This window comes from Callithrix jacchus, chromosome 7, assembly GCF_049354715.1.
Source record: "Callithrix jacchus isolate 240 chromosome 7, calJac240_pri, whole genome shotgun sequence".
Lineage (NCBI taxonomy): Eukaryota > Metazoa > Chordata > Mammalia > Primates > Cebidae > Callithrix > Callithrix jacchus.
Window position 1 is genome coordinate 84,011,249 of NC_133508.1, and position 26,711 is coordinate 84,037,959.

The 26,711-nt window shown below is 40.5% G+C and overlaps 1 protein-coding gene across 6 annotated transcripts in view; it reads right to left on the minus strand.

Moving 5' to 3' along the window:
* Nucleotides 1-2,010: 2,010 nt before the first annotated feature.
* STIL (STIL centriolar assembly protein) overlaps nucleotides 2,011-26,711 on the minus strand; it is a 64,891-nt gene continuing 40,190 nt past the window's right edge. For 3 of the 6 annotated variants that reach the window (XM_078333014.1, XM_054236202.2, XM_054236201.2), the window contains 4 exons: nucleotides 22,061-22,292; nucleotides 16,324-16,534; nucleotides 13,271-13,521; nucleotides 2,011-3,824 (listed from right to left, as the gene is read on the minus strand). Coding sequence is in view for 4 of the 6 variants with exons in the window: in XM_054236202.2 (XP_054092177.2) it covers nucleotides 3,038-3,824; nucleotides 13,271-13,521; nucleotides 16,324-16,534; nucleotides 22,061-22,292 (1,481 nt within the window). In the remaining 2 variants the exon portion in view is untranslated. Of the gene's footprint in view, nucleotides 3,825-13,270; nucleotides 13,522-16,323; nucleotides 16,538-22,060; nucleotides 22,293-26,711 lie in introns of all 6 variants that reach the window. The other 3 variants (XM_078333013.1, XM_035251401.3, XM_054236200.2) reach the window with 1 other exon arrangement.

Sequence of the window (26,711 nt, forward strand, 5' to 3'; positions counted from 1 at the left end):
TAGTAAAAAGACATTGTTTTGTTGAATTAATCTGCAGTCTAAATTCAAGCTTCAAAACTGCTTAGACATTTTATCTTTAATTAGATATGGACTTGGCCAGGTATGGTGGCTCATGCCTGTTATCCTAGCACTTTGGGAGGCCGAGGTGGGTGGATCACCTGAGGTCAGGAGATCGAGACCAGCCTGGCCAACATGGCGACACCCCATCTCTACTAAAAACAGAAAAATTACCAGCTATTCGGGAGGCTGAGGCAGGAGAATTGCTTGAACCCGGGATGTGGTTGCAGTGAGCCGCAATGTGCCACTGCACTTCAGCCTGTGCGACAGAATGAGATTGTCTCAAAAAAATTAGATGTGGTCTTAAATTGGATGTGATAGTAAGTGATCAAATTAGACTTTGCCCAAAAAGCTTAGCTTCTGTTTTTACTATTAAGATAGCTTCTTATTTGGTATAAATATTACAAGGCTCCCAGTGATAGAGGTACATGATGAGGCTGTCAGTTAATTCACTTGGTTTTTTCAATAATGTGCAATATAAACTGTATTTACACTCACTTGTTGAGTGAAACTGAGGGCCAAAGAGAACACATTTGAAGCAGTATTGACAATTCCATTACTTAAATTTATTCCAATAAAACATGTAAGTGAATTTTTATGCTATTTATTAAAATAACTAAAGCCCCAATGTGCATGGAAACACAGGGCAAGACATGACCATTGCCATTTACATGTCTTAATTTTAACTTGAAAGAGCAATGATGTAGGGAACGATGCACTAACTGGTTCGTGGTTCCAGTGGAAACAGTAGGGAGCCACCATGTTACTACTCTTGGGCTTGCTACTATGAAGTTTTTTCAGGTTGTCTCGGAAAGCCACAGTTGGGTTGGAAATGGATCCAAAGTCCATTTATTTCCAGTTTACATATTAACTTTGATATGAAACAATTACATCTCAATTTAACTTCAACAGCAAAGCTTTATCTTTCAAGTCTATGAGGACTTTTTCATTTATATTCAAAAATAATAATTTAAGACCTAACTTTTAAAAAGGTTGGGAGGGTGTGCCAAGAAAGAACTGATACACTCAACGACTTGGATATACCTTAGGACATCATGCCAAGTGAAAACAGCTGATTTCAAAGGTACACACTATACGATTCCATTTATGTATAAGATTCTCAAAATGCCAAAATTCTAGCAGTGGAAAGATCACTGGCTATTGGGGCTTAGGGTTAGAGAGATGGTGTGTTTTAAAAGGGTAGCACTAGGGAGATTGTCCTGATGGAATAGTTCTGTATGCTGACTATGGTAGTAGTTACGTGATTCTATAAAAGATAAAATTTCAGGCAGGTGAGGTGGCTGAAGCCTGTAATCTCAGCACTTTGGGAGGCCACGTTGGGCGGATCATGAGGTCAGGAGTTTGAGACCAGCCTGGCCAGTGTGGTGAAAGCTCATCTCTACTAAAAATACAAAAATTAGCCAGGTGTGGCAGCACGTGGCTAAAATCCTAGCTACTCGGGAGGCTGAGGCAGAATCACTGGAATCTGGGAGGTGAGGTTGCAGTGAGCCAAGATCCCGCCACTTCACTCCAGCCTGGGTGACAGAGGGAGAGTCCATCTCAAAAAAAAAAAAAAAAGATAAAATTTCATGGCCAAGAGCAGTGACTCATACCTGCAATCCCAGCACTTTGGGAGGCTGAGAGAGGTGAATTACTTGAGGTCAGGAGTGGATCCTGTCTCCAAGAAAAAAAAAAGATAAAATTTCATACAACTATACACCAAAAAGTAAATAAATGAATGCATGTAAACACTTGTGAAACCTGAGGTCTGTGGTTCAGTTATTAGCATTATATCCAATGTCAATTGCTTGGTTTTGCTCATTTACTATGCTTATGTAAGCTATTATCACTCGAGGACACTGGAAGAGGGTTATACGTGAACTCGCTCTATTATTTTTGTAATTTGGGGTCAGTCAGCTTTTTTTAAAAATAAACTGTAACAGAGAACAAAGAAAAACAGTCAATCTAGACATTTTTATTGTTATATTAAAAAATACTAAGACATTTGAAAAACTCAGAAAGTTTATAAAACACACTCATACTCGGTAATTTTCTTATTCTTCGATAGCCAGTGCTACATGTTGAAGACATTACACTAAAACCAACCCACCACACTGCAAAAAGTTGTATCTCCAGAGTTTAATAAACATGCATCCTAATTAACAGGAAATATATTCTTGTATAAAAGAATGTAAGCTATTTTTATTAAGTTATTTTTAAAAATAACTTTTCCCTTAAACTTAGGAAGGGCTGATTTTGCTAATTTACCCAACAACATGATAACTTATGTTCTTTTAGTGATATGGGATAAATGCAGAGATACAACATGCTAGAACTTCTTAAAATGTACAGTATAGTCGGGCGTGGTGGCTCACTTCTGTAATCCCAGCACTTTGGGAGACCAAGGTGGGCAGACCACCTGAGGTCAGGAGTTCAAGACCAGCCCGATCAATATGAAGAAACCTCATTTCTACTAAAAATACAAAATTAGCCAGCTGCGGTGGCACATGCCTGCAATCCCAGCTACTCAGAAGGCTGAGGCAGGAGAATCACTTGAACCCAGGAGGCAGATGTTGCTATGAGCCGAGATTGCACCATTGCATTCCAGCCTGGGCAACAAGAGAAAAAGTCCATCTCAAAAAAAAAAAAAAAAAAAGTCCAATATAAAAGAGCAATTGAGATTCAGAGCTGGATAGTATCTGTCTACTTAAATTTTTTGGAATAGCTGATCTCAGGGCTTGTTTTTCTTAACTATTTCATTGATGTTGAACAGCTCTATTTGAGGAATGAGAACTTAGTCCTATCACTAGCCAGCCATTTTATAGAAAAAGCCACTCTTTGCAATTGGCTGCTTTTACCAAGAAAGAGACTGACTCCAGAATGATTAGGAAATCCCAAACTACCACACGGCTCTCTGGCTTCCCTAAGTATCTTTAGGAGACACTCTGTTCCTGTATTAAATGGACAGGGAGTTAGAAAACTAAAATAATTTTGGTAACTGTCTGAGACGTTTTATATCTAAGAAGGTGCCTACTGAATTCATGCTATTCATCTGCTTTAGAGTTTCAGAAGGTTGCGAACTTTCAGGAAAAATTGCAACGTCCTCTTCATTTTCTTTCTCAGGATGTTGAGTGAATTCTGCTTTCCCACTTCGAAGGTTCACTGCAGGACTTGGCTTAAGGTTCTTTAATAAGAAAGCTGGCTTTTCAGTCAGCTGCTGTTTGGCTTTTGACTGCAAAACTTCATTTGTAATATTTCTCAATACTGGCATATCTGTGTTGGTGCCCACAGATTCGCCGTTAGAATAATTAATTATTTCATGGTCATTCTTAGAAGGCTCTTTCTGACCACCAAGCTGTTCAGGTGTGGAAGTAAGGTTCTGATTCAATAAATGTTCACTCTTGCTATCTGCATTGTTGGGAGGCTCCTCTTCATCTTCGCTATTGTCACTGCTTTGTAGTAGTCCGTATCTCCTCATATACTTTTTGGTTGCAAATGACATGTTGTTCGGTGAAATTAAACTAAGCCCCACTGTGCTTCTGTCTGTATTAATATGGAGAAGGCTGAATGGGTCACAATTATTTTGGTTTGATCGAGTGACAGACAGTTGTGAGAGCTGATTTTCATTTAAATATTTCAGAGCTATAGCATTTGCCTCCATGCTCAAATCCACACCATTGGGGCTTAAGCCACTCATGCCAACATTAGCAAATGACATGCAGTTTAATCCAGAGATCACTGCTTCTGGGCTGATGCATGCCAACACACTGAAAGACACAAAGTAGTAAGCCATCACTTGTCATACTCTGAGAAATAAATAGTTCTCAGTGTGTTCCATTCTATAAAAGCAACAAAAGATCTTTAGCTTTAGGTTCATGGTCCTTTTATGTAAGTATTCAGACATTAAGTCTTGATGATCCAGATAAACAAAGGATACAGTGGTCCAAGCACTGTACCCAGCAATGTGCTGCAATCCTAGCACATGGGGTCACTGAAGTAAGAGGATTGCTTGAAGCAAGGAGTTGATCAGCCTAGGCAACATAGCAACATCTTGTCTCCACGAAAAATTTAAAAATTTGCCAGGCATGGTGGTACACATTTGTAGTCCCAGCTACTTGAGAGGCTGAGGCAGAAGGATCACTTGAGCTCAAGAGTTCAAAGTTATAGTGAGCCAAGATCGTGCTACTGCATTCCAGCCTGGACAACCGAACAAGACCCTGTCTCTTAAAAAAAAAAAAAAAAAAAAAAACGGTGAGAGGGGGGATAAAAATAATAGCCTAGGCCGGGCACGGTAGCTCATACCTGTAATCCCAGCACTTCGGGAGGCTGAGGCGGGTAGACCACGAGGTCAAGAGACCAAGACCATCCTGGCCAACATGGTGAAACCCCGTCTCTACTAAAAATACAAAAAAATTAGCTGGGCGTGGTGGCATGCACCTGTCATCCCAGTTACATGGGAGGCTGAGGCAGGATAATTGCTTGAACCCAGGAGGCAGAGGTTGCAGTGAGCCAAGATCACGCCACTGCACTCCAGCCTGGCGCCTGGCAACAGAGGAAGACTCTGTCTTAAAAACAATAATAATAATAATAGCCTAGAAGGTAAACCATGATTTACAGGTTGAAAGTAGAATACAAATTAATTTTCCTAAATCTGTATATCAGTCATGGTTTTAAGACCAAATACAAGGGCCCAAACGTAAAAGTCATTCAACATAGCTATGAGTCATTTAATTTATAACTAGTAACCCAAATAGTACAAGAGATCAACTAATGGTTAATGTAAAGTAAAACATAAAAATAAAATCAAACACAAAACACATTTGATTATATAACAATATAAGCTTTGGTAAGTAGCTCTGAAAATCAAATTGTTCATAGTTGAAGAGATTCCATTTGTAATGAATAAAAAACATCAACCGGTCTCTAGATATATACACACACACAGGAACACTTTTTTTAATTAGATATAATCTTTAACTCACTTTGATTAGTGTTAAGTCAACTGACTTATCTTTTCCTTAATATCACATATACATAAAACAGCTGCTAATTTTTTTGAAACAGGATCTTGCTCTATTGTCCAGCCTAGAATGCAGTAGCAACTGCATGTCATTTACTAATGTTGGCACAATTACAGACCCAGGCTGGTCTCAAATTCCTGAGGTCAAGCAAGCCTCCCTCCTCGAACTCCCAAAGTGTTGGGATTATAGGTGTGAGCCACTGCACCCAGCCCACTAATTACTGAGTCCCTATTTATGCCAGGTACTCTGCTAAATGCTTTACACTCATTATTCATACAGATTCCTCAGAGTAACCTTTCTCAGGGAGGTATTCCCTATCAAATATTTCTATCTTATTCTTCATTTCAACACTTTACGTTCCCTTTCCCCTACTTTTTTGTTTTCTTTGTAGCACTTATCACTATCTATACATTGAATATATACATCTATATATTCAATCAATGCTCAATTCTTATTGTCTAGCACTCTCATGAAAGCCAATGAGGGCAGAGTTTTCCCTATTCCAACCCCCACTGCAGTATCTTCAATGCTTAGAACACATAGTAGGCGCTCAGCAAGTATTTGTTGAATGAATAAAAGAAGTAGGTACTATTGTTATATGTATTCTCAGTTGAGAAAACTAAGGAATAGAGATTCGAGCTAATTTCCCCAAAGCTGAACAGCTAGTATATAGCAAGCTGAGAAAATCTACGCCTGTCTTACTCTCTGGGGCTCTATAACCACTGTTTTACTGTACTATATTCAGTAACTTAGAGTTTTTCTATCAGAGTCCTTTGTGCACTATTTTTGTTGTGGTAAACATTATATTCTAGTCAAAGAATATACTATGGCTTTCTACATCATGCCATGAATAAATTCAGCTGTTTTATACATGCTAGCCACTGCTTGCATTCTCAGACTCACAAAAATCAAATTACCATTATACATTTTCATTCTTATAAGCACATGAAATTTGGAAGAAACTGTTTCCAATCATTAATATTCCCTGAAACCAGTGATGTCATCACCAAACAATGGATCAGTGTGCTCAATAATGCTGGTCTTTGTAACCTTGAAATTCTCCCTTAACCTTCTTGGTACTTAATACTTTGAAGACTATTTTATTTTAATAAGATGAAAGAGATACTATTAATTTGTAAAGACATTATTCTTTTATTAATAGTGACAATATTTTTTGAAGTATTTTTCTACTTTGCCTACTTCCTCAGTCTATAGATAACATTAATGTAAATAATTTGATAAGAATAAATACAAACTTCTAATTAAAAATGTTAACTATTTAAAGAAAACAGGTCTCATTTATGTTTTTTTTTTTTTAAGACAAGCTTTCACTTTGCCACTAAGGCTAGAGTACAGTGGCGCAATCATGGCTCACTATGGCATCGACCTCCCAGACTCAAGTGACTCTCCTACCTCAGCCTCCAAAGTAGCTGGGACTACAGGTGTATGCCACCATGCCCAGCTAACCAAAACTTTTTCTTTTTGCAAAGATGGGTCTCACTATGTTGTTCGGGCTAGTCTTGAACTCCTGGGCTCCAGTGATCCTCTCATCTCAAACTCCCAAAGTGCAGGGATTACAGGTGTGAGCCACCATGCCCAGCCTCTAATTTTAACTAGATATTCTTTTACAGAATGGTTAAAAGATCCATAAATTAATATCAGTTTAGAAAGCTATTCAAGTTTCAATGCCTAACACAAGCTAGCCAATTTCAACTTGGAGGGCAGAACAGGGGCAATGAGACATAGTTACTTTAACAGCAAAATAAATCAAGACAGGCGCAGTGGTATGCACACCTGTAGTCCTAGCTTCTCAGGAGCTTGAGGCAGGAGGATTGCTTGAGCCCAGGAGTTCAAGGTGCCAGCCTAGGCAAAATAGAGACCACATTGCTTAAAAAAAAAAAAAATTGATAGTACTCAGAACCAAAGCATATAAACACTAGGGTAATTAAGATAAAAAGCAAAAAGGCGCAGTGGCTCACGCCTATAATCCCAGCACTTTGGGAGGCCAAGGCGGGTGGATCACGAGGTCAAGAGATTGAGACCATCCTGGTCAACAAGGTGAAACCGTCTCTACTAAAAATACAAAAATTAGCTGGGCATGGTGGTGCGCGCCTGTAGTCCCAGCTACTCGAGAGGCTGAGGCAGGAGAATTGCTTGAACCCAGAAGGTGGAGGTTGCAGTGAGCCGAGACTGTGCCATTGCAGTCTGGGTAACAAGAGCGAAACTCCGTCTCAAAAAAAATCAAAAAGGAAGCCACTCCACTCCACTAAGCACATCCTTTTTTCTTTCTTTCTTTCTTCTTCTTTTTTTTTTTTTTTAAGATGAGGTTTCACCATATTGGTCAGGCTGGGAACTTCTGACCTTAGGTGATCCGCCCACCTCAGCCTCCCAAAGTGGTGGGATTACAGGCGTGAGCCACTGCACCTGGCCACTAATCAAATCCTAAAAGCCTGAGCACAAATTATACCTATGTTAAAATCTCATTAGATGTGCAGTCACAAAGGAATGATGAAAGTTCATGAATAAATTCGAGTAAGAGAGCCAGCGACATGCCAACAATTGAAGCAAAGCTCTAAAATTATTCCAACTCAGATGAAAATCAAGATCCCCATCTCCACAAACAAAAATAAGCTGGGTGTGGTGCTGCACATCTGTAGTCCCAGCTACCTACCTAGGAAGCTGAGGTGGGAGGATCACTTGAGCCCAGGAGACTGAGGCTCCAATGACTGTCACTGTATTCCAGCCTGGGCAACAGAGCAAGAACCCTGTCTCTCAAAAAAAATAAATAAATAAACTTTGATTCATTACGCTGTTTGAATCCAGATTAGTTATCTACTACTTATCCTACACAGAGTTTTTCAAATACTAAGCAGATAGCCAGGAAGCAGGGTAAAGAAGCAACTAGAGAGACTGCTTGAGACAGGTTTTGAATTTAAAAGGTCACTCCAATTGGGAACCTACGTGTAGAAGTTGCTTCCAGACCTCAAACCCATGATCTACATTTCCTGTACAATTTCTAGGTATGCCTGGCACCCTCTTTCCCTGCCTTCCTGCCTCTAGATTCTCTTAATCTCTGCGGCAGTCTATTAACAGGAAAGTAGAAAGCAAGTATTCCTTCCCCTGCCTTAGCCATTCTTGTGGTGGGAGGATATGCTCCTGGAGTCCAGAACTGTAACATGAAATGAGTTTTCACACAGATACAATGATGAAAGATGGCTAGTTTACAGAGCTAGAGGAGCAATATGGATTATAAGGATTAGTTTCCTAGAATAGTTAACCTATAATTTGTAACACTGTTTCTACAGAAAAATTTGTCTTAAATTCTAAACAACTGCCTCATAAACTTTTAGTGTATCAGTTATGTTACACCTACACATGTTAAAAAAGATAACAATATATGGTCATAAATACTGATAGTAAATACTACAGACACTAAAAATGAACCTTCATTGTAAGCTTCAGTGATCACCTGAGTAGAAGGAATGTCATTCATTCAGCCAAATGACTCACTGAAGGCCCACTAAGTTAGTGGTAGAGGCAATGAGGATTTACAGATACTTTACGAAAGAAGACATATATGAGGCCAACAGTCATATGAAAAAATGCTCATCGTCACTGGTCATCAGAGAGATGCAAATCAAAACAACATTGAGATACCATCTCACGCCAGTTAGAATGGCGATCATTAAAAAATCTGAAGACAACAGATGCTGGAGAGGATGTGGAGAAAAAGGAACACTTTTACACTGTTGGTGGGAGTGTAAATTAGTTCAACCATTGTGGAAGACAGTGTGGCGATTCCTCAAGGCCTTAGAAATAGAAATTCCATTTGACCCAGCAATCCCATTACTGGGTATATATCCAAAAGACTATAAATCGTTCTACTATAAGGACACATGTACACGAATGTTCATTGCAGCACTGTTTACAATAGCAAAGACCTGGAATCAACCCAAATGCCCATTGATAATAGACTGGATTGGAAAAATGTGGCACATATACACCATGGAATATTATGCAGCAATCAGAAATGATGAGTTCGTGTCGTTTGTAGGGACATGGATGAATCTGGAGAACATCATCCTCAGCAAACTGACACAAGAACAGAAAATGAAACACCGCATATTCTCACTCATAGGTGGGTGATGAAAAATGAGAACACATGGACACAGAAAGGGGAGTACTAAACACTGGGGTCTATTGGGGGGAAAAGGGGAGGGCCAGTGGGAGGGGGAGGTGGGGAGGGATAGCCTGGGGAGAAATGCCAAATGTGGGTGAAGGGGAGAAGAAAAGCAAAGCACACTGCCATGTGTGTACCTACGCAACTGTCTTGCATGCTCTGCTCATGTACCCCAAAACCTATAATCCAATAAAAAATTAAAAAAAAAAAAATAATAAAATAAAATCTTGCTGAAAATGCTGTTGCAAATACATGCTACAATTTACTGAGAAAAAAGTATTTTAAAAGAATAAAACATCAACACTCTCTGAGAGGTCCAGGAAACTTTGACCAAAGAAGTGACATTTGAGTTCAGCTTTAAAGGATAAGAAGGATTCTGGCAAGCAGAAAGGTAAAAAAGAACATCTCAAACCAGGCACGAAACCGGGCACAGTCGCTCATGCCTGTAATCCTAGCACTTTGGAAAGGCAGGTGGATTACCTGAGGTTGGGAGTTTGAGATCAGCCTGACCAACAAGGAGGAACCCCATCTCTAGTAAAAATACAAAATTAGCCGGGCATAGATTACATGCCTGTAATCCCAGCTACTCAGGAGGCTGAGGCAGGAGAATGAATCACTTTAGCCTGGGATGTGGAGGTTGCAGTAAGCTGAGATCATGCTATTGTACTCCAGATCTGGGCAACAAGAGTGAAACTCCATCTCAAAAAGAAAAGAGCATCTTAGATAAAAGTAACATCAAGGAATCCTGCAAATGCCAATGGTAAATAGGCTACAACTTGGTAGGAAGTGGTAGGACATTATACTAAAAAACTAAGTTTAAGTCAAACTCAAACAACGCGAATTAATCTGGAATAGGACATTCCAGACGTAAGCATAAGATAACTGGCAAACAAAATTTGACTCTTATAAGAGCAACTACTGCAGTACAGTTTCATATTTAATCAAATGACACAGAGATGATGGCACCTGTCTGCAGTCCTAGCTACTCAAGAAGCTGAGGCAGAAGGATGGTTTGAGCCCAGGAGTTTGAGGTTATAGTAAATTATGATTGTACATTGTACTCCAGCCTGGGTGACAGGCCTGGGCAACAGAGCAAGATCCTATCTTTAAAAACTAAAAAATTAAAAAATATATAGAAAATGCATCAATAAGATATATAACTTTTAAAACTTTAAGATATATTTGGTCTGAATTGGCACAAATCTTTAAACGGGGCCATTTTAATGTAGAGTAATTATGACACAGTATGAAAATACTCCTAAAGTTAGCTACCTTTCCTATGTGATTCTTTTTTTTTTTTTTTTGAGACGGAGTTTCGCTCCTGTTACCCAGGCTGGAGTGCAATGGCGCGATCTCGGCTCACCGCAATCTCCGCCTCCTGGGTTCAGGCAATTCTCCTGCCTCAGCCTCCCGAGCAGCTGGGATTACAGGCACGCACCACCGTGCCCAGCTAATTTTTTTGTAATTTTAGTAGAGACAGGGTTTCACCATGTTGACCAAGATGGTCTCGATCTGTTGACCTCGTGATCCACCCGCCTCGGCCTCCCAAAGTGCTGGGATTACAGGCTTGAGCCACCGCGCCCGGCCCTCCTATGTGATTCTATTGCATTCTATATCCTTCCATTTTATAGCAGGCATAAAAGATATTGACTATCTGTGTCTTCCCCACTGAACTGTAAACTCTGAGAACAAAGATGTCTTTCTTTACCAGGTTATCTTGTGTATCATGCTATCTCATATAAGCTGGCTCACAGTAGAAATACAATATAATTTGTTAAAGTGAATGTATTCATGAAATGATAGCTGACACACCTGTATACATGTAGCAGCTCTAACAAGAGGGAAAGGGTTAGGATACATAGCCTCTACCTTACAACATGGATAAAAACCTCAAAAACGCTAGCTCACTCTTCTGCACTATTGGTAGGAATATAAACTGATACAACTATTTGGTGAGCAATGGTAGTATCTAGTAAGACTTTGAATGCACATACTCTTTGATCCTGCCTACCTAGGAATTTATTCTGCAAAGATACTTGTACCTGTAGAATAATGTTCACTTAGCATTGTTTGAAATAACAAATAAGAGATTTGGCCTAAAGGGCCATAATAGAGCATTGGAGTTCAATATATTCTAGTACAAGGGTACAAAAAAATATTATGCAGCTGTTTAAATACATGAGAGAACTATATATAACTATAAGGAAAAGTATCCAAGATATAATATTAAGTTTAAAAAAAAAAAAAAGGCCAGGCACTGTGGCTCATGCCTGTACTCCCAGCACTTTGGGAGGCTGAGATGGGCAGATCACGAGGTCAAGAGATCAAGACCATCCTGGCCAACATGGTGAAGCCCCGTCTCTACTAAAAATACAAAAATTAGCTGAGCACGGTGGCACACGCCTGTAGTCCCAGCTACTCGGGAGGCTGAGGCAGAATAGCTTGAACTAGGGAGGCGGAGGTTGTAGTAAGCCAAAATCGTGACACTGCACTCCAGCCTGGCAACAGAGTGAGACTTTGTCTTAATTTAAAAAACAAAAACAAAAAAAACACAGGCCAGGTGCAATGGCTCACGGCAATAATCCTACCTAGCACTTTGGGAGGCCAAGGTGAAAAGACTGCTTGAGTCTAAGAGTTTGAGAGCAGACTAGGCAACATAGCAAGACCCAATCTCTACAAAAAATAAAAAATTAGCCAAGTAGTAGTGCATGACCGTAGTCCCAGCTACTCAAGAGGCTAAGATGGGAGGATCAACTGAGTCCAAGAGGTTGAGGCTGCAGTCAGTCGTGATCATGCCACTGCACTCCAGCCTGAGTGACAGAGCAAGACTGTCTCAAAATTAAAATAGTAACAGAAAAAAATCAAATCATAAAGTTTATCGCATACATATATACTTATTCATGGAACATTTCTAGAATATAAAAGAAATGGTTAAGAGAAGGAACTTTGGAAGAGTCAGACAGAAATGTGGGGAGTACTAGCTTTTGCGTTTTAATCTTACACTGTCTTGTGTATTGTTTGTTTTTTAAAATCATGAATTTTTTTATTACTTTTAAATTAGAAAAGAAAAAATAATTAACAGAAAATATGCTAGCCTTAATAATATAATCTTGAGACTTTATTTTCTTTTTAGTAAGTTATGTGATTTTTTTCTTTTTTTTGGGATGGAGTTTCACTCTTGTTGTCCAGGCTGGAATGCAATGGTGCAATCCCGGCTCACTGCAACCACCGCCTTCCGGGTTCAAGTGATTCTCCTGCCTCAGCCTCCACAGTAGCTGGGATTACAGGCATGCACCACCATGCCCAGCTAATTTTTTTATTTTTAGTAGAGACAGGATTTCTCCATGTTGGTCAGGGTGGTCTCAAACTCCCAACCTCAGGTAAACTGCCCACTTAGGCTTCCCAAAGTGCTAGGACTACAGGTGTGAGCCACTATGCCCAGCCATAAGTTATGTGCTGGGGTCATCTTTGGTAGAAAGGAATCTGAACAGAAGAATGTGACCAGCTGGGCACATTCCTAGAAAAGGAATGATTTTGCTTTTTAGATGGTACAATTGTATAACTGTACATCCAGTAGCTGGAACAGACCTTATCACCTCCAGAAAGTGGTGATAATTGATGATTTTGCTTTTTAGATGGCACAATTGTATAACTGTACATCCAGTAGCTGGAACAGACCTTATCATTTTCAGACACTGCCAAATGAAATTCCTTTCTCTTTCCTCAAGACTCCTAAATACTTTGTTGGCCTATTTGGCCAGGAGTCATCCCATAATCTCTCTCAAATTACTTATGTATATAACCCTCTTTCCCACAAAAATGAAGAATCTCTTATTTATCATGCATATGGTAGACCCTGAATAAATGATGAATCAACTGAATTGAGAGGCACAAACATACCTTTTCTGATGAGACTGCCATAATACATCTAAAATTTATTCATCTAGCCAATGATGGGTAAAAATAGAGAAATTAAAATTTATTCACCCTTTAAAGCAAAATTTTAAGTTACCTGGCATGATCCACATTGTGTGCATTTTTCTTCACTTTAGTAGGAGAATCAATTTTTACTCCAAGGCTTCTTAGTTGCTTAAGAGTTGCATTAAGAATACAGTCTTTGTCTACTAGTCTTGAATGATGTGTTTTTTTCTTTGTATGATAAACGTCTTGGGTTCTGGTGCATTCATGGCTGATAATTACTGCTTTGGTAGATGGCTGCTCAGTTTCCTTGGAGGAATTATTTAATAGGTGGTTTACTTGACCCTGACAAAAATAAACAAACAAACAAAACTTTGAAAAATCACTATTAACAGTGTTAGGATTGGGTGTGATGGTTCATGCCTATAATCCCAGTACTTTGGGAGGCCGAGGCAGGAGGATCACTTGAGCCCAGGAGTTTAACACCCTGGACAACACAGCAATACTCTAACTCTACAAAAAAACTAAAATTAGCTGGGCATGGTGGCATATACCTGTTGTTCCAGCTACTAAGGAGGCTGAGGCAGGAGGACCACTTAAGCTACAAGGCTGAGGCTGCAGTGAGCCATGATTGTGCCACTATACTCTATCCTGGGTGACAAAGTGAGACTGTCTCTAAAAAATAAAAATTAAAAAAAATTTAGAAAGTTAAAATACAATTTTATGTTAAGACCTTAATGATACCATAATTAAAGAGCAGGGAAAATCAAAATAATATCATCTTGTCAAATTCTACAAAGCATCAAGTAGGCAGGCATTATGGAATTATTTGCAGGTATTATGGGGTTTTTATAGAAGCACATCCTAATGAACAATTTCATCAGACCCGAGAGAAAACAAAATGTTTGTTCAGACCTCATTCACTTAAAAACCAACATAGGCTGGGCATGGTGGCTCACACCTATAATCCCAGCATTTTGGAAGGCTGAGGCGAGCGGATCACTTGGAAGTCAGGAGTTCAAGACTGGCCTAGCCAATAGGGTGAAACCCTGTGTCAACTAAAAATACAGAAAGTAGCTGGGTGTGGTGGCATGTGCCTGGGGTCACAGCTATTCAGGAGGCTAAGGCATGAGAATCACTTGAACCCAGAAGGCCCAGGTTGCAGAGAGCCAAGATGGTACCACTGTACTCCAGTCAGGGCAAAAGAGTGAGGCTCTGTCTCAAAAATAAAATAAAATAAAAAATAAATAAATAAATAAAAATAAAAACCAACCTATTTAAAACTCATTTGAGCATGGGTACGTGGCTCGTACTTGTAATCCCAGCACTTTGGGTGGCTGAGGCGAACAGATCACTTGAGGTCTGGAGTTTGAGACCAGCCTGGCCAACATGGCAAAACCCGGTCCCAAATAAAACTACAAAAATTAGCCAAGACTGGGTGCAGTGGCTCACACCTGAAATCCCAGGCACTTTGAGAGGCCAAGGTGGGAGGCTTACTTGAGGCCAGAAGTTTGAGACCAGTCTGGCCAACAGGGTGAAACCCTGTCTCTGCTAATAATACAAAAATTAGCCAAGTATGGTGGCACGTGCCTGTGGTCCCAGCTACTAGGAAAGCTGAGACAAGAGAATCACTTGAACCTGGGAGGCAGAAGCTGCAGGGTGCCGAGACCACATCACTGCACTCCAGCCTGGGCAACACAGTGAGACCCCTGTTTCCAAAAAAAAAAAAAATTAACCAGGTGTGGTGGCAGGGACCTATAGTCCCAGCTACTTGGAAGGCTGAGGCATAAGAATCACTTGAACCCAGGAGGTGGAGTTTGCAATAATCTGAGCCCATGTCACTGAACTCTAGCCTGGGCAACAGAACAAGTCCCTGTTTCAAAAAAAAAAAAAATCATTTCAGTAATTCTCCAAGTATTTTCAAGGATTTATGCCTTTTTTTTTTTGAGACAGAGTCTCACATTGTCACCCAGGCTGGAGTGCAGTGGTGCAATCTCCACTCACTGCAACCTCCACCTCCCAGGTTCAAGCCATTCTCCTGCCTCAGCTTCCTGAGTAGCTGAGATCACAGGTGCCCATCACCATCCCCAGCTAATTTTTTGTATTTTTATTAGAGACGGGGTTTCATTATGTTGGCCAGGCTGGTCTTGAACTCCTGACCTCGTGATCCACCCACCACGGCCTCCTAAAGTGCTGCGATTACAGGTGTGAGCCACTGTGCCTGGCTGCTAAATTTGTAAAACAGGTTTTAAATAATGCTTTCATTTGATGATAATATGTTTCAGTTACAAACTAGGCCTTCGTGATACTCAAAGAATTAGGCTCCTTTTTTTTCTCACTTTCTAAAAGCAAGAATGACCTGTGATACTATTTCTGCATATTTCATTCCCTGAGCATACAAGCTACTCGCATCACTCTAGGACCTAGCAAGCAAATAACAAATATGCATTCACTGATGGATACATAGGGCCCTGTGAAGTATGTTTAATTAGCCTTCTCCCAAATGGAGAAATCAAATGTTCTACAATTTGAGTGATAGTCACAGCCATGGTTTCTTTAACCATTAAGTCCCAGGTCATAATTTTAAGATTTCTAAGACTAGTTCCTCCAACCAGAACTATCCCTTTATTCTGTGTTCTCTTTGCTTTACACTGTTACTTCTCAACAACCTGTCTTATAATTGTTTGTTACTAGTCTGCATGTGCTGTTGTTTCCCCTGGGCTCTCAAGGACACAGAGTGTCATATTCACCTTTATAGTATGGACTTCACTTAGCCTACTGCCTTAGACTAAGCTAATTATTTAATACACACTGGCTTACCTGAATTAAAATCAGTAAATATTATTATAAATATCCTGCTACTTTCCAATTTTCAAATTTCTGAGAAACTCTCACTAATTTTGGTTTGAATTAGCTTATTTATACTTTAAAAATAAAGCTTTTTTTTCTAAATACTTAGGTATGTTTACAGTAAATTACTGAATTTGAGTTATAATTTATGAAAAGCTAAAAGAAATGATACATTGTTAATTTGGCAAAAAATTTTTTATCTTAAGGTCTCAATCAGTTTAAATCCAGGAAAAGCTTAACTAGTATATCCTATATTAAATAACTTCTCTAAAAGATGAAATGCTCAAATTATCTTACCAACAAATCCTGGTAAATTTTCTGGTTATCTGATGGTTGATGAGGCAATGGTTGCATTACTTGCTCAATTTCTGGTTCCCCTGACATTTCAGAATTGTTACTGGCACCCCCTGTTGGTCCAGTCTGTAAATACATGCTTACATTTTCTGCCAGGTGGCCATTTGGAAAGAACACAGGTACATCAGGTTCTTTCCTCACAACTAGAGAAGGGCTGCTGGGAAGAATATATAATGTGTTAGTTATCAAGGTACATTTAACATATAATTGAAATGTAGTAACTCTGGAAGAAAGGGTTAAGATTCAAGCAGCATCTGGTTTGTATTTTTAGCTCTTACTGATGCTACATAAACACCATCTTAGCCAGGTACAGTGGCTCTTGCCTGTAATCTGTGTTTTGGGAGGGCAAGGCAAAAGAATTACTTGAGGCAAGAAGTTCAAGATCAGACTGGGGAATATAGTAATACCCCAGCTACAAAAAAATTTTTTTTGATTGGCTGGGTATGGCACCATGCACCTGTAATCCCAGCTGCTCAGGAGGCTGAGCAAGAGGATCACTTAGCCCAGGAACTTGAGACTGCAGTGAGCTATGATTGTACCACCATATTCAGCCTAGATATCTGAGTAAGACCCTGTTTCTAGAAGAAACAAAAACAAAAACGTCCCATCTTAACAGGCTGCATATAAATTAAACCATGCCAGGCGCAGTGGCACATGCCTGTAGTCCCTGCTATTTGGGAGGCTGAGGCTGGAGGATCACTTGAGTCCAGAGGTTCTGGGTTGTAGTGCGCTATGCCGATTGGGTGTCCGCACTAAGTTCAACATCAGTATGGTGACCTCCCAGAAGCAGGGTACCACCAGGTTGCCTAAGGAGGGGTGAACTAGCCCAGGTCGGAAATGGAGCAGGTCAAACTCCTGTGCTGATCAGTAGTGAGATTGCGCCTGTAAATAGCCACTGCACTCCAGCCTGGGTAACATAGCGAGACCCCTTCTCTAAATATAAATACATAAATAAATAAAATAAAAATAAACTAAACCATGATACCTTTTAACTTGTGTTACTTATATTTAAGACAACTGTCTTTGAAGTCTGGAAAACAAGTTGTTGATTTCTCCTGAACTTGATGGCAATGGAAATTTTAAGAGCATTTAAACATTTTAGATACGTTATTAATTCTAAGTTTTTTTTTTTTTGATGGAGTCTCACTGTGTCACCTAGGCTGGAGTGCAGTGGTGTGATCTTGGCTCACTGCAACCCCTGCCTCCCAGACTCAAGCAATTCTCCTGCCTCAGCCTCCCAAGTAGCTAAGATTACAGGCAAGCACCACTGTGCCAAGCTAGTTTTTGCATTTTTAGTAGAGACAGGGTTTCACCATGTTGGCCAGGCTGGTTTCAAACCCCTGATTTCAAGTGATCTGCTCCCCTTGTAATGCAAGGATTACAGTCATGAGCTGCTGCGCCAGGCCTGGGTTTTAAAATAATAGTGAAGAAAAGGGAATCCCTGCACACTGTTCATGGAGATGCAGATTTGTATAAAATTATATTGCAAAAAAAACTAAGGAGGTTCCTCAAAAAATTAAACATAGAACTACCATATGTTCAGCAATACCAATACTGGATTATCTACCCAGAAGAAATAAAATTAGTATGCCAAAAAAGACAACTGTAGGACTATTCACAAGTCAAGATATGAAATCAACCTATGTGTCCATCAATGAATGAATGGATAAAGAAAATGCGGTAAGTATAGACAATTCAGCCATTAAAAAAAAGGAAATCCTGAAATTTGCAATAACATGGATGATTTGGAGAACATTATGCTTAGTGAAATAAGCCGGGCCCAGATTATCACTCAAATGTAGTATCTAAAAACGTTTATCTCATAGAAGGAGAGGGTAGAATGATGATTACCAGAGGCTGGGGTGGCTGGGGAAGGCAAGTTGGGGAGACAGTGGTCAAAGAATATATATTTAGGTTGGCTGCAGTGGCTCACACTTGTAATCCCAACACACTGGAGGGCCAAGGGGGGCGGATCACTTGAGGTGAGGAGATGGAGACCAGCCTGGCCAATGTGATGAAACCCATCTCTACTAAAAATACAAAAATTAGCTGGGTGTGGTAGTACATGCCTCTGAGCCCAGCTACTTGAGAGGCTCAAGCAGGAGAAATCACCTGAATCCAGGAGGTGAAGGTTGCAGTGAGCCAAGATAGTCACTGCACTCCAACCCAGGCGACAGAGTGAGACTCTGTCTCAAAAATAAAAATTAAAAAGTACAGGTTAGGAGGAGTAATCCTAGCATTTTGGGAGGCCAAGGCGGGCAGATCACGAGGTCAGGAGTTCAAGACCATCCTGGCCAACATGGTGAAACCTCATCTCTACTAAAAATAGAAAAATTAGCCGGGTGTGGTGGCATGTGCCTGTAATCCCAGCTACTCAGGAGGCTGAGGCAGGAGAATCACTTGAACCCAGGAGGCAGAGGTTGAATTGAGCCGAGATCACACCACTGCACTCCAGCCTGGGTGACAGAGGGAAATTCCATCTCAAAAAAAAAAAAAGAAGGAAAGAAAATAAATTTGAAATAAAATAATAGTCAAGATCTTGTCAAATGAAATTTACAAGCTGCCATTTATTTTTTTTAGACAGGTTCTCTTTTTGTCACAGTGGCACAATCATAGCTCACTGCAGCTTCAACCTCCCAGGCTCAAATGATTCTCCCACCTCAGCCTCTCAAGTAGTAATGACTACAGGTGAGCACCACCACACCCGGCTGTGTTTTGTATTTTTTGTAGAGATGCAGTTTTGCCACGTTGTCCAGGCTGGTGTCGAACTCCTGAGCTCAAGCGATCCACCTGCCTCAGCCTCCCAGATTACAGGCGTCAGCCACTGTGCCCAGCATAAGATGACACTTATAAACACATGATATACTTGATGGTATTCCTTTTCTTCTTTATGCTTTTACATATTTTATCGATTTTACACAATGAGCATTTATTACTTTCAAAATTAGAAAATAAAACATTTTTTAAATAACTAGGGAAAGCAATATTAAAAAACATGTTTCTGGTTAGAACAGTAATCTGCGGTTCTTGTATAAAACAGAGAAGGCCAGGTGTGGTGAGTCACACCTGTAATCCAAGCACTTTGGGAGGTCGAGGCAGGTGGATCACTAGGTCAGGAGTTCAAGATTAGCCTGGCCAAGATGGCAAAACCCCATCTCTACTCAAAATACAAAAAACTTAGCCGAGCACAGTGGCAGGCACCTGTAATCCCAGTTACTCGGGAGGCTGAGGCAGAGAATTGCTTGAACCCAGGAGGCAGAGGTTGCAGTGCGCTGAGATCACGCCACTACACTCCAGCTTGGGCGACAGAGGGAGACTGTCTCACAAAAACAAACAAACAAAACAAATAAAAAAAAAAAAAGAAAAATTTCAAGCATGAGAGAATTATTTAACAAATCACCACATACAATCAGTTTCAAAAATTACCAACAAATAGCCAATTTCATTTCATTTATACTCCTAGCCATTTCATTCTCCCACAGAATTAATTTGAAGCCAGTCTCAGGTAACATTTCACATATCAATATTCCGGTTGTAGCTCTCAAAAATAGACTCTTTCATATATAATGGCAATATGGACAATCTTTAGAAATTTCCCCATCTCTCAGTGGCTCATGACTATAATCCCAGCACTTTGGAAGGCTGAGACAGGTGGATCACCTGAGGTCAGGAGTTCAAGATCAGCCTAGGCAATGTGGGAAGCTCCATCTCTATTAAAAATACAAAAATAAGCTGGGTGTGGTGTGGTGGCACATGCCTGTAATCCAGCTACTTAAGAGGCCTGGCCAATGTGGGAAGCCCCATCTTTACTAAAAATACAAAAATTAGCTGGGTTTGGTGGCACATGCCTGTAATTCAGCTATCCTGGTCAACATGATGAAACCCCGTCTGTACTAAAAATACAAAAAATTAGCTGGGCATGGTGGCGCGTGCCTGTAATCCCAGCTACTCCAGAGGCTGAGGCAGGAGAATTGCCTGAACTCAGGATGCGGAGGTTGCGGTGAGCCAAGATTGTGCCATTGCACTCCAGCCTGGGTAACAAGAGCGAAACTCCGACTCCAAAAAAAGAGGCTGAAGCTCAAGAATGGCCTGAACCTGGGAGACAGAGGTTGCAGTGAGCTGAGATAGTGCCATTGCACTCCAGCCTGAGTGACAGAGTGAGACTCTTGTCTCAAAAATTAAATAAAATAAAATAGGTCAAGCACGGTGGCTCACAACTGTAATCCCAGCACTTTGGGAGGCCAAGACAGATGGATCACCTGAGGTCAGTAGTTCAAGACCAGCCTGGCCAACATGGTGAAACCCCATCTCTACTAAAATTACAGGCTGGGCACAATGGTTCACACCTGCAATCCTAGCACTTTGGGAGGCCAAGGCAGGCAGATCACAAGGTCAGGAGTTTGAAACCAGCCTGACCAACATGGTAAAACTCTGTCTCTACTAAAAATACAACAATTAGCTGGGTGTAGTGGTATGCACCTATAGTCCCAGCTACTCAGGAGGCTTAGGCAGGAGAATTGCTTGAACCCAGGAGGCAGAGGTTGCAGTGAGCCAAGATTGCACCATTGCGTTCTAGCCTGGGCAACAGAGTGAGACTCCATCTCAAAAACAAAAAACAAAAATTAGCCCAGCATGGTGGCAGGTGCCCGTAATCCCAGCTACTCAGGAGGCTGAGACAGGAGAATCACTTGAACCCGGGAGGCAGAGGTTGCAGTCAGCTGAGATTGCATCACTGCCCTCCAGCCCGGGCAACAAGAGCGAAACTCAAACTCAAAAAAAGATTACAAATAAAATAAAATAATTGATTAAATGAAATAAAGAAAAGAAAATTTTCCACCTCCATCTGGAACCTAACATTATCAGAAACTCTAGAGTGAAGCCTAAGCTTGTGTCTTTTTGAGGTCTTCTTCCAATTTCCGATTCGTCCAGACCGTTATATAGCCAATGACTGGGCTGGGCACAGTGGCTCAACACCTGTAATCCCAGCACTTTGGGAGACCGAGGTGGGCAAATCACAGGGTCAGGAGATTGAGACCATCCTAGTTAACATGGTGAAACCCCATCTCTACTAAAAACACAAAAAATTAGCCTGGCATGATGGCCTGTGCCTGTATAGTCCTAGCTACTTGGGAGACTGAGACAGGAGAATTGCTTGAACCCTGGAGGTGGAGATTGCAGTGAGCCGGGATCGCACCATTGCACTCCAACATGAGCAACAGAGTGAGACTCCATCTCAAACAAAAAAAAATTTATATATATATATATATATATATATATATATATATATAGCCAATGACTGACATCTGGAAATGGTTCTAGAAGGCTCAGAGTTAACAGTTACATAGAAATTATATAAGATAAAGACATAATGAAAATACCATTTAGAAAATAAATCGTTTGAGTCAGACTTAAAAGAAATTAGAATTGAAAACAAAAAAACCTGAACAGAACAGCAACCATTATGAATAATAATGCATTGTATATTTCAAAATTGCTAATAGTCGACTGTAAATGTTTTTACCACAAAAAATGTTAAGTATGTGAAGTGATAGATTTGTTGGTCATTCCACATTGTAAATATGCATCTAAACACTGTGCCCCACAAATACATACAATTATTACTTGTCCGTTAAAAATTTTTTTTTAAGTAGGACAAAAGACTAAATCAAAGAGACCTTACTTGGATACAGAAAGTGGCTGGTTAAATTCTTCTTCCACAGCAACGTTGCTCTCTTCAAAACTGGGAATATCAACTGCTTTTAATGAAGATGTACTACCTGGAGGACTTGTGACTTCATTATTAATATCCACAGAAAAATTCATGTCCTCACTGGAAATTTTGGTATCATCTTGCTTCAGCTGAGAGTTAGGCTCTTGATTATCACCTGCTGCATTCCAAAACAAGCTAGCACCTGGAGGTTAAATAATTTAAGATACTGAAACAAACATTCAACTTTAAAAATTATACTCTGACAAACCTTTGTTAAGAATAGCTGACCAGGCGAGGTGGCTCACACCTGTAATCCCAGCACTTTGGGAGGCCAAGGTGGGTGGATCACAAGGTCAGAAGTTCAAGACCAGCCTGGCCAAGATGGTGAAACCCTGTCTCTACTAAAAATACAAAAATTAGTTGGGCACAGTGGTATATACCTGTAATCCCAGCTACTCGGGAGGCTGAGGCAGGAGAATTGCTTGAACCTGGGTGGCAGAAGTTGCAGTGAGCCACGATCGTGGCACTGCACCCCAGCTTGGGTGATACCAGAGTGAGACTCTGTCTCAAAAAAAGAAAAAGAGCAGCTATACTGGCCAGGTGCAGTGGCTCACACCTGTAATCCCAACACTTTGAGAAGCAGAGGTGGGAGGATCACTTGAGCTCAGGAGTTCAAGACCAGGGTGGGCAACATGCAGAAATCCAGGCTCTACAAAAAAAAAAAAAAAATCCAAAAAAATTAGCCAGGCATGGTGGTGTGCCTGTAGTCTCAACTACTTGGGAGGCAGAGGTGGGAGATCACTTGAGCCCAGCCAGGAGATCGAGGCTGCAATAAGCTATTGTGATTGTGCCACTGCACTCCAACCAGGGCAACACATGAGACTCTGTCTCAAAAAAACAAACAAACAAAAAAGCTATCTTAATACAATTACTTAGAACTAAGTTTTTAGATTATATTTCCTCAGAAATGCTAGGAAGAGGTAGGTGGAAGACAGAAAGAGAAAAGTGGGGACAGGTAGGGTAGAAGGGCACATTCTGGATTCTGCTTTTTCAAGAAGAATGGCTCTGAAATGATTTGCTTTATATATTAAGGTTCTGAATATAATCTGTGGGGTGAAGTGTGTATATTGAAAACCACTGCTCTGAATAACATGAGATACTATATAAAATACAAATCCCTAGGTTCTCTGGTTGTGATACTTAAATGCAATATTTAAGAGACTACATTGGGAATGCATCAGACATGTAATATCTGTAAAATCAGGCAGGTATTTAAAAAATCAGATGTTTTCCAATCTTTCTGTTTGTTTGTTTTGGAGACAGGGTGTCACTTTTTTACACAGGCTAGAGTGCAGTGACACAATCATAGCTCACTGCAGCCTCAATCTCCCTAGGCTCAAGTGATCCTCTCACCTCAGCTTCCTGAGTAGCTGGGACTACAGGTGCACACCATCATGTGTGGCTAATTTTTGTATTTTTGTTTTTTAAAGACGAGGCTTCACCATGTTGACCAAGTTGGTCTTGAACTCCTGGGGTCAAGGGATCCACCTGCCTTGACCTCCCAAAGTGCAGACACTATAGGTGTGAGCCACTGTGCCCGGCCTATTCTGCAATCTTCATGAGCTATTTGGGTGTAGTATTGTTTACTTACTCTCTTTCTTTACATTAACTCTATTTTTACTGAGCCTCATTATTTCTGTAAAATCATAGATTTGATATGCTTATTGTATTTATACCTATGAGTACTAGAAAAAATATATTCACAAAATATAAACATTAACCTGTTTAACATCCGAAATCATCTTTTTGTACCACAAGTCATATGTATTCTATAATTTGGGAAATATTGCTACTATATAATGGTTTAAACAGATGGTTAAAACCAAAAAGTAGGCCGAGCATGGTGGCTCATGCCTGTAATCCCAACACTTTGGGAGGCCAAGGTGGGTGGATAATGAGGTTAGGAGTTTGAGACCAGCCTGGCCAACATAGTGAAACCCCCGTCTCTACTAAAAATACAAAAATTAGTCAGGTGTGGTGGCATGTGCCTACAGTCCCAGCTACTCAGGAGGCTGAGGCAGGAGAAACACTTGAACCTGGGAGGCGGAGGTTGCAGTGAGCCAAGACCACGCCATTGCACTCCAGCCTGTGTGACAGAGTGAGACTCCATCTCAAAAAAAAAAAAAAAAAAGTAAATCCTAGTCAAAATGGTTTCTACTCTGAGGATATACTCAGGTGATTTTATGAAAATAAATTAATAGACTGGCCATGGTGGCTCACGCCTGTAATCCCAACACTTTGGGATGCGGAGGCAGGCAGATCACAAGGTCAAGAGATTGAGACCACCCTGGTGAAATCCCATGTCTACTAAAAATACAAAACTTAGTCGGTTATGGTGGTGCACCCCTGTAATCCTAGCTATTCAGGAGGCTGGGGCAAGAGAACTGCATGAACCCAGGAGGTGGAGGTTGCAGTAGGCCGAGACTGCACCACTGCACTCCAGCCTGGGTGACAGAGCAAGACTCTGTCTCAAAAAAAAAAAAAAAAAAAAAAATTCATTTTCTACATAAGTAATAACTGAATCTGCATCTATGAAGTTTTAAAATGTTTGACTTCTACATATAATGTTTGGAAACTTGTTTAAAATAATCTCAGAATATCAGACCAAGTGGCGAAGAACAGTGTGGCTCATTCTAGTATTTTGTGAGCCAAGGTGGGCACATCACCTGAAATCAGGAGTTTAAGACCAGCCTGGTCAACATGGTGAAACCGCATCTCTACTAAAAATACAAAATTAGCCAGGCATAGTGGCGCATGCCTGTAATCCCAGCTACTCAAGAGGCTTGAGGCAGGAGAACCGCTTGAACTCAGGAGGCAGAGGTTGCAGTGAGCTGAGATCACATCATTGCACTCCAGCCTGGGTGACGAGTGAAACTCCAGCTCCAACAACAACAACAACAGCAACAAAGAGGCCAGGAGCAGTGGCTCATGTCTGTAATCTCAGCACTTTGGGAGGCCAAGGCAGATCACCTGAGGTCAGGAGTTCAAGACCAGCCTGGCCAACATGGCAAAACCCCGTCTCTACTAAAATACAAAAATTAGCCGGGCATGGTGGCAGGTGCCTGCATCCCAGCTGCTTGGGAGGCTGAGGCAGGAGAATCGCTTGAACCCAAGGGGTGGAGGTTGCAGTAAGCAGAGATTGTGCTACTGCACTCCAGCCTGGGCAACAGAGCCAGACTCTATCTCAAAAAAGAAAGTAAAGGAAAAGAATATAAAGCCAGTGGCTCACCCCTGTAATTCCAACACTTTGGGAGGCCAAGGCAGGTGGATTGCTTGAGACCAGCCTGGGCAACATGGCAAAACCCTGTCTCTACCAACAAACAAACAAACAAACAAAAACAATTTCAGAATATCAGTTCAAACATTGAATAACTTCATTTAATTACTTATTTATCCAGTACACATTATGTTTTAGGCATCATGTTATGAAATCATACACTATGGTGAACAAGCCAGTATTCCAGATGCCAAAAGCTTACAGTCTGCTGATTCAGATGATAAGCAACTATAATAGAATAAATGAAGAATTTTACAAGAAGACATAGGATGATCCCAAACTTTTTGGTATATTAGCTCATACTATCCACAAGCTCCTTTACCACCAGCCCTCTATGACATACGCACCACATACCTTCTTGGGAACTATCTATCACCTCTGCAATCCACCAAGGTGGGACTACTGTTGCAGATATGTCCCTGTTATGTGTTTCTCAACCTACTTACCACTGAACCAGGGATTAAAACCTAATCCAAAGTAGGTCATTCAGGTTCTCTGCAATTTGATGCTTGGACCGAAGGACAGCAAGATGGTTTATATGTATGATTAGAATTGTGTAACATATACTTACGTTATATAACACAAGCTCTAGGTCAGCCACATTTTAAAATGTAAAGCAGTGAAAGGCAGACTGCAGACAAAAATGAGTAAAACAGCCACACAGAATAACTGGAAAGTCTTAATGATTTTCCAGTTTCTAGTTACAGTCTTTTCCTAAAGTCCAGCTCCATTCTTGGCCTTGGCTTCTACAAAACATCCCATATTCTTCCAGTCAATTCCTTTTCCTTGCTTAAATTAGTTCAAAGTGGTTTATGTTACTTGGCATCAAAGAATTTTAACTAATATGGGTCAGTACTTGAATGTGACTTACAAATGTGCATGTGGTTCTTGCTCCCTGCTGCATGGATAGTTTAGATAACACACAGGTTCAGAAAAGAAGTACAGACCTTATTTCTTTATTTTTCCTCTTAGACTTTTATTCTCCAGCCTCAAATCTTCATCTGTTACTTCTATATCTGTATGTCTATGTCATCAACTGACTTACACTCCTACTCTTCTGACATTTGAGTTTCTCTATTCACATTCCCCTAAGCAACTTGATCTTAAGAGATATGTAGGCTGACTTTGTCCTCTATCCTCTGCTTCTCTAACTTGCCTCCATCTGTTAAATGGTACTACCCATTACTCTCTGTCATCCAGGCTTAAAATCGTACAGTAACTTTTATTTAGTATATTTAATAAACTTAATTTTGGAATAACTCTAGATTTAAAGCAAAGAGAATA